Raw genomic sequence first — 7870 nt, 5'->3', positions numbered from 1 at the left:
ACACACACACACCGCTCCAGACACCCCAGCCCTGGGAATCAGCGACAGCAGGGGCAGGTCAGGCTGCTCCCCGGGGATAAAAATCAACTGTTTATTTTTTAATTATTAACGAAAAATATCCAATAGATCATTTAATTTAATTTAAATGGGATTTTTTTTGATTGACGTCAAATCCAGTTTTCTTTTAACAAACAAACCACTCTGAGATCCCGGCCGCCTCCTCTCACCGCAACCCAAATAACCCAGCAGGCCACATTTGCTGCCAACGTTGTACAGAAAATTAAGCCACCGAGCGGCCAGAAATCGCCGGCTCAGTGGCAGGCCCCCGAGTGTGCTGAAGGGCTAACCCCGCTGTCGACAACAGCTGCCGAGGGAGAACGTTCTTCAGTTCCAGCTGTATTCAGCTCCAAAGTTAGGAACACGCGGGAGAGCTGAGCGAGCAGAAAAGCTCGTTTTCCTCTTCAAATATATGAACAAAAACCTATGCACAAAATCTCCAAGTGCTAAAGTCTTGAAGGATTTGGTGACCAAAACCAAATACTTCCAACCACTAACTCCAGATAACCTTTCGTTTGTCTAATTTAAAATGAGTTTTAAACACCAACTCTGTTTTGATAAACCTACTTGTCCTTCTTATGGCTCCAGGATACTGAAAGTTGTTTTATTAAACTCATAAAAACCATTTTAAAATGCTGATTTTGTGCCTTGTTAAATGAATTCCCATTTTTTAAAGGCAAACCATATTTCTGAGTCTTCTTATGTATCCAGCACAGTCAAGGTTGTTCCAGTGAACCCATAAAAACAGTTTTAAAAGGCTGGTTTTGTGCCTTCTTAAATTAATCCCGTCTTAAACACAAACCATATTTTGATAAACTTACTCAGTCTTCGGATCAAAATACGGTTTGCTTTTAAAAGGGGGGGGAATTCCTTTCAAAAAGGCACAAAACCTGCCTTTTAAAATGGCTTTTATTCATTAAACAAAATGACCTAAAAATGTGCTGGCCACAGAAGACGCACATTTAAGGTCATTTTATTTAATTATAAGAACCATTTTTGAAAGGTTGGTTTGGTGCATTTTTCATTGAGTTCCAATCTCCATTCAACGGCAGCTTGACACAAATCACGAGCAAAAAAAACGATCATGCAAATAAGGAATGCGTCATTTGCTGTCTTCTAATGCTCCGAAAAATTCAGCCCCTGAACAAACAGTTGTTAGGCTACAAAATTGCTTAAATAAATGTTTACAGCTATTTCAGCAATTCTGTAGCTTGGCAGCCATTTATCCAGGGGTTGCCTAGATAATGTTTATGGGGTTTGGATTTGTTAGAAAACAGTGAACGACACACTCCTCATTCGCCAGATCCTTATTTTGGCTTTTGCCCCCAGTTAGCAAAAAGCAGGACCAAATTTAGCATCAAGGCCAGGAATCAACACGTGGGGTCTCAGGTGCAGAACTGGGGAAGGGGGAAACTATGGGGATACACCAGAGAGAGTACAGAGGAAAATGACAAAAATGAGCAAACCCTGAGTTGGGAGGGAAGGATAAAAACCCTGGGCTTGTTTAGTCTTGAGAGAAGACAACTGAGTGGGGATCTGAGAACAGGCTGCAACCATGTTTAGGGCCCTTCTGAGGAGGACGGAGATCGATTGTTCTCCACAAAGGCAGGACAAGCAAGAATGGGCTTAACCGGCAGCCAGGGAGATGGAGGTTGGATATTAGGAAAAACTCTCTAACTCCCGGGGAATTCAGCTCTGGAATCGGTGGCCAAAGGAGGCCGTGGGATCCCCGTCATTGGAGGTTCTTAGGACTAGGCCCCCCATCAGGGCTGGGCTAGGGTTGCTGGGTCCTGCCTGGGTGGGCTCTGAGTCCCTTCCGCGCCGTTGCAATGACTGGGTTTTCATGGTTACTGGCCAAGGAGGCTCAGGGTTTCCACTAGAAAGTGCAACTGGGAAGCCAGATTTACATGGCTGGTTACAGTCCCGGGGTCCCACAGTCACCGATTTGAATCCTGATTAAAATCGGTGATTTAAATCAATCCACCCGAGCCTATTTCCTGCATATTCCTCCCGGGAAGGGAGTGGGACCATCCCCAGCCTCACAGAAGAGTCAGTGCTGGGACGGTGCCCACCAAGAGCTGACTCCAGCTGTTGCCCTCCCACCCTGCCCCATAATCATCCCTGCTTTGGTGTTCACCATCCTGTGCTGGATCCGGCCCCCTCTGCTGAGCTGGGCAGACCTGTGTCGATTCCTACCCTGAGAGGCAGAGGGTGTCCCTCATACTCATTCAAACACACACAGCAGGGCTTGTCCCCTCCAGCAGGGGGCGGCACAGACATGAACACCAGGGCTCGTCTCCTCCAGCAGGGGGCAGCAGCAAGACAAAGACACCTCCATACCAGAAATACCACACACAAAAAATGTTGAAAATAAAAAAAAAAAAAAAAACCCCAACCGCTGTCATTTATTCTGACCCTTGTCCTGGTGGATCCAACATGGATCGGATCTGGTGCCGCAGCAGGCGGCAAAACCGGGCATTTAGCCATCCCCAAGGTCTCTAGGTAGCAGAGCTGAGAGTATCCCTGGCGGGGTGGGGGCGATTAGTTTCCATGGACCAAGGTAACGAAGAGACCCAGGGAGCTGAGCGCCAGGAAGCCGGTGATAACAGCTTTGACCAGCAGTGCCGTCCAGCTGCCCAGCAGGAAGACGTGAACAAAGGATCTGGAGGGGAGCGAGAGAGACGGGAGTTAGCAGGAACTCCAAGGCTGGGGCACTGCCTGGGGGAAGATCACAGCACCACAGTGTCCTCCCACCCTATCAGCGAAAGGGAACGGGAGCGCTCTGTGAACGTACAGCACCTGGCGCTGCGGGCCGCAACGGAGACCCCCAAGGGTGAGGAAGATTTTCGACAGGGCAGTTCACGGCCATCTGCGGGAAATCGAAATGCTCAGGGCCGACAAGGGGAGGATTGCGATTGTCCCGGGGCTCCGAGCTCAGGGGGCCCAAAACCCCTATAACTGGTGAAAAGGGAGGGATGGGGATGCCGGCACACATGATGTCGGGGGCCCAAAACTTCTCTGGGTAGACCTGTCCCAAGACAAGCCCCACCCCCCAGCCAGGGCCCTCGGCCCAGATCATCCCCTCCCGCCCCAGACCCTAAATCCTCTCCCCCACCACAGCCCCAGCCTGCCTGGACCCTAGATCCTCCCCCTGGCCCCAGCTGGGTCCAGCAGGAACCTGGGCCTGCTTGCCAGCCCCTGCACCCCACCTAGATCCCTGTCCCCCCTCCAGTTGGGACCCTCACCTCCCAATCTGACCGGCCCTGCCACGCTCCCCAGACCCCCAACTCCAGCCAGGTCCCCCAACTGCCCTGGAGCTCTGTGCCCTGCTCCCAGAGGCTCCGCTCCCATGCCCCGACCCCATTGCTCACTCCATGAAGAAGGCCTTGTAGACACTGAGGCCCAGCAGCAGGGTGAGGGGCAGACGATAGTGCTTGGGCAGGTCGTAGCGGGTGAACATCCATACCAGGGCAGCCATGGCGATGTAGTGAACCTGGGGAGGGAACGCAGGGCAGGGGTGTGTCAGAGAGGGCAGGGCACTGCCCTGGGGAAGAGCGCAGCACCAGTGCCCCACCTCCCACAACGGGGGCACTGCTCAGGGGAAGATCACAGCACCGATCTGTCCACTCCCCACCCAGGTCATCTGGGGCACGGTCCTGTGGAAGCTCACAGCGCCAGAGCGTCCCCTTCCCTGGGGCACTGTCCCGGGGAAGCTCACAGCACTGGCATGCCATTCCTTGAGGCTAGCACACTGTCCCGGGGAAGCTCACAGCGCCAGAGCATCCCCTTCCTTGGGACTGGGGCACTGTCCCGAGGAAGGTCACAGCACTGGCATGTCAAATTCCTTGTGGCTGGGGCACTGTCCCAGGGAAGCTCACAGCACTGCAGCGTCCCCTCCCTTGAGGCTAGGACACTGTCCCGGGGAAGCTCACAGCAGAAGGCCCAGGCAGCAGTAGAGGGGCTCTCACCAGGCTGATGTTGGAGTCGATGCTCATCTGGATATATTTCCAGTCAAACTCAATGCCGCGGGCTCCCACCCAGAGAGGAATGCACCTGACAGAGACACAGGGACGGTCTGAGGTTGCTCGGCTCAAACACCGCAGCTGGGACAGGCAGGGAGGGCTCGCCCAGCACTGAGATGCAGCCAGCTCTGGGGCTGCTGGGGAACAGCCGCACAGAACGTCAGGATGGGAAGGAAAGAGAATCCTTTGTCCCAATGACTCTTTATAGGGCTCAGAGTCAGTGATTGCTCACTGTGGCATAACGCCCCCTAGTGCTGCGCTAGGGAATTGGGGCCAGCCCTGCCTGCTAGGGGAGAGCCCCACACCCTGGCCCCATGCGGCTCGGCGCCCCCTAGAGCTGCCCTGGGGGATTGGGGCCGGCCTTGACTAACGGAGGAGAGTCCTCACCAGCGTTCCCTCTAACTTTTCCCACCCATGTGCGGAATGAAGTCTGTTGTGTGACACGTCACCTCCATATTGGTGCATGTAACAAAATTCATGTGGCAGGGGTGGGGCCGAGGGGTTCAGCATGTGGGAGGGGGCTCAGGGCTAGGGCAGCGGGTTGAGGTGCGGGGGGAGTGAGGGCTCCGGCTGGGGGTGCGGGCTGGGGGTGCAGGCTCTGGGGTGGGGTGAGGGATGAGGGGCTCGGGGTGGGGTGAGGGCTCCGGTTGGGGGTGCGGGCTCTGGGGTGGGGTCAGGGATGAGGGGTTCAGGGCTGGGGTATGGGGGTGAGGGTTGCGGCTGGGGGGGCAGGCTCTGAGATGGGATCAGGGATGAGGGGCTCAGGCGTGAGGGTTCCAGCTGGGCGTCCGGGCTCTGGCGTGGGGCTGGGGATGAGGGGCTCAGGGCTGGGGTAGAGGGTTGGGAGTGGGGGGGGGGGCGAGGATTCCAGCTAGGGGTGCAGGCTCTGGGGTGGGGCTGGGGATGAGGAGCTCAGGGCTGGAGTGTGGGGGTTCCAGCTGGGGGTGCAGGCTCTTGGGTGGGGTCAGGGATGAGGGGCTCAGAGCTGGGGCAGAAGGTTGGGGTGGGGGCAGGTGAGGGCTCGGGTCGGGGGGGGGGCTCTGGGGTGGGGCTGGGGATGAGGGGTTTGGGGAGCAGGCTGCCCCGGGGCTACAGCGGGGAGAGAGGACTCCCCCCAGCAGCTCTGGTCCGGGGCTGGGTCGGGGCACGGGCGCCAGGGCGGGGGCGCTGAGGCAGGTCTGGGGGTGGGGGCGGGGCATCTCTCCATGCAGCTTAGCAGGAACTTAGGCCCTCACCGCCCACCACAGCACAGCGCCCCCTAGCACCACACGGGGGCGCCTCGGCCACCACGGGAGGTCTCCCATCCAAGCCCTGACCCCACCTGGCCCGGCTGAGCGGGAGGGCGGGTCCCACCTGGACATGACGAGCTCGGCCGTGGCCCATCCCATGGCTGCCACCATGATTTTGTACTCGCCCTTCCCCGCATTCCTCGACATCACCAGGTGCAGCCCCACCAGGTCAGCCAGGTCTACCGTGGCCTTCATGAACTCCTAGGGAATACGAGGGGTTAAACAGTGCCCCTAAGTCCCGACCCGCAGCCTCCTGCTAGCCCAGCCCGGGGCTCTCCCCCCTTCCCCGAGTTGAACTTACCCCCACGAAATCATAAGCCCCGGCTGCACCCTCCCAGGTGGGAAAGAAAGTGGCCAAGAACAGCATCTGGAATGAAAAAGCAACGGGAGATGAGACAACATCACAGCAACGGGCCCAGCACCCCCAGGTCAGGTCAATAGGCCCCCGTAGTCTCTGATTCCGCTTCCTGCCCACTCCCCTCCCAGAACTGGGGATAGAACCCAGGAGCCCTGGCTCCCAGCCCTGAGGTCAGCGAGAGATGTACCCCTCACCTTGCAGAGCTGGACAAAGAGATAGGTAGCCCCAGCTTGGACGCATCTCCAGAAAGCGTTATACTCTGACCTGCGGGGGACGGGGGGAAGAGATCAGCTGGGGTCACGTGGAGGGGGCCCCACAATGTTGCTCCCAACCCAGGACAATCCAACCCCTCCCCCCATAGCCACCCCTGCTGCCCCAGGAGCAAAAGCAGGTTCATGGCAGAGAGAGGAATCCACTAGCCCAAACAATGGGTGGGGGGGGTGTCACCAAGACCTTGATTCACAGTAGGATCAGCCCCAGGGGCCCATCTACCCCGGTATCCCACGCATCACCCCACTCAGACCCAGGGGCCCATCTACCCTGGTATCCCACGGGACCCCATGGGCCCGTCTATCCCAGTATCCCAGCTCCTCCCCGCTGCCCCACTCAGCCCCATCTACTCCGGTATCCCGCCCCCTCAGCCCCATGAGCCCATCTACCCCGGTATCCCGCTCACCACCCCGCTCAGCCCCATGGGCCCATCTACCCCAGTATCCCACTCACCACCCCGCTCAGCCCCAGGGGCCCATCTACCCTGGTATCCCACCCCCACCCCGCTCAGCCCCAGGGGCCCATCTACCCTGGTATCCCACCCCCACCCCGCTCAGCCCCAGGGGCCCATCTACCCTGGTATCCCACCCCCACCCCGCTCAGCCCCAGGGGCCCATCTACTGGGTATCCCGCCCCTCAGGCAGGATACCCAGCCCAGCCCTCCCCCCGAGCATCACTGCACCCCAAACCCTGCCTCCCCAGCTAGGCAGAGCCCCTGCCCGGAAGTACAGACCCCAGACCGGGCACTCACAGGCCGCTGCACTTGTAGGTGATGAAGTAGGGGAAATAGGCCAGAGCGAAGCAGTTCCCAAAGTGGAAGAGGGTCATGGCTGCGGTGGCGCCAGGATCAGTGTGGGGGTCGGGGGGCCCGTCTGGCACTGCCCGGATCCTGCCTGCGGAGAATGACAGGGATCGAACCCAGGAGACCTGGCTCCCAGAATCCCCTGCTCTAACCCCCTAGACCCCACTCCCCTCCCGGGCCAGGGAGAGAACCCAGGAGTCCTGGCTCCCAGAATCCCCTGCTCTAAACCAATAGACCCCACTCCCCTCCCGGGCCAGGGAGAGAACCCAGGAGTTCTGGCTCCCAGAACCCCCTGCTCTAACCCCCTAGACACCACACACCCCGGGGCCAGGGAGAGAACCCAGGAGTCCTGGCTCCCAGAATCCCCTGCTCTAAACCAACAGACCCCACTCCCCTCCCGGGCCAGGGAGAGAACCCAGGAGTCCTGGCCCGCAGAACGCCCTGCTCTAACCCCCTAGACACCACACACCCCGGGGCCAGGGAGAGAACCCAGGAGTCCTGGCTCCCAGAATCCCCTGCTCTAACCCAATAGACCCCACTCCCCTCCCGGGGCCAGGGAGAGAACCCAGGAGTCCGGGCTCCTCGCCCCTGACACTCACTAGACCCCACCAGTCTCTCGCACATGCGCCGCAATGAGCCGCAAGGTGGATGGACTCATGCCCTGCCCCAGTGCACTCTGGGAGCTGTAGCTACTAGTTTCCCTTGGACCAGCCTTTTGATTGGCCTAACTGGGTAATTGGACTACAACACCCATGATGCAACGCGCACCCAGCTGGTCTGGGAGCAAAGCACTATGGGAATCAGAGACGGTTACGGTACCATCAGACTACATCTCCCATGAGGCTGTGCACCCAGTATGGCGAGCGGGGCAGCATGGGAGTTGTAGTCATTCGTTCACTAGACTACATTTCCCGTGATGCAGCAAGCAGCAGTGCACTATGGGAGCTGTAGTCTTCCAGCCCGTTTCCACAGCAATAAGGTCTAAAGATCCCCACCGTGCATGGGGAGGCATTAATAACAGAAGGGTGTAGTTGGTTTGAGAAGGGGAGGAGGACTCGGGACTCCTGGGTTT

The 7870-nt window shown here is 58.1% G+C and overlaps 1 protein-coding gene across 2 annotated transcripts; it reads right to left on the bottom strand.

The window, feature by feature from the left end:
- Positions 1–77: 77 nt before the first annotated feature.
- On the bottom strand, positions 78–7473 carry TMEM147 (transmembrane protein 147). 2 transcript variants are annotated; one of them, XM_048828380.2, is made up of 8 exons: positions 7398–7473; positions 6748–6889; positions 5921–5990; positions 5670–5735; positions 5433–5569; positions 4026–4110; positions 3429–3550; positions 78–2719 (listed from the first exon to the last, which is right to left on the bottom strand). In XM_048828380.2, exons 1-8 carry the CDS (start codon positions 7420–7422, stop codon positions 2599–2601), a joined length of 768 nt encoding a protein of 255 aa, XP_048684337.1. In that variant the 5' UTR covers positions 7423–7473; the 3' UTR covers positions 78–2598. The 2 variants fall into 2 exon arrangements, with proteins under 2 accessions (XP_048684337.1, XP_074978810.1); XM_075122709.1 differs by lacking the exon at positions 7398–7473 and adding an exon at positions 7324–7342.
- Positions 7474–7870: the final 397 nt, after the last annotated feature.

Source organism: Caretta caretta, chromosome 24 (genome assembly GCF_965140235.1).
Source record: "Caretta caretta isolate rCarCar2 chromosome 24, rCarCar1.hap1, whole genome shotgun sequence".
NCBI classification, from domain to species: Eukaryota; Metazoa; Chordata; order Testudines; family Cheloniidae; genus Caretta; species Caretta caretta.
The sequence above is the reverse complement of the archived record's forward strand: the minus strand, read 5'-3'. Positions and strand labels throughout refer to the sequence as shown.

Bases quoted from the DNA above. Each gene is read 5' to 3' on its own strand.
- TMEM147 (XM_048828380.2), bottom strand. From the start codon at position 7,422: ATGTGCGAGAGACTGGTGGGGTCTA. The intron at 5,736-5,920 runs GTGAGGGGTACA...TTTTCATTCCAG, and splicing joins TCTTTGTCCAGCTCTGCAAG to ATGCTGTTCTTGGCCACTTT. The intron at 4,111-5,432 runs GTGGGACCCGCC...TGTCTCTGTCAG, and splicing joins GCCGAGCTCGTCATGTCCAG to GTGCATTCCTCTCTGGGTGG.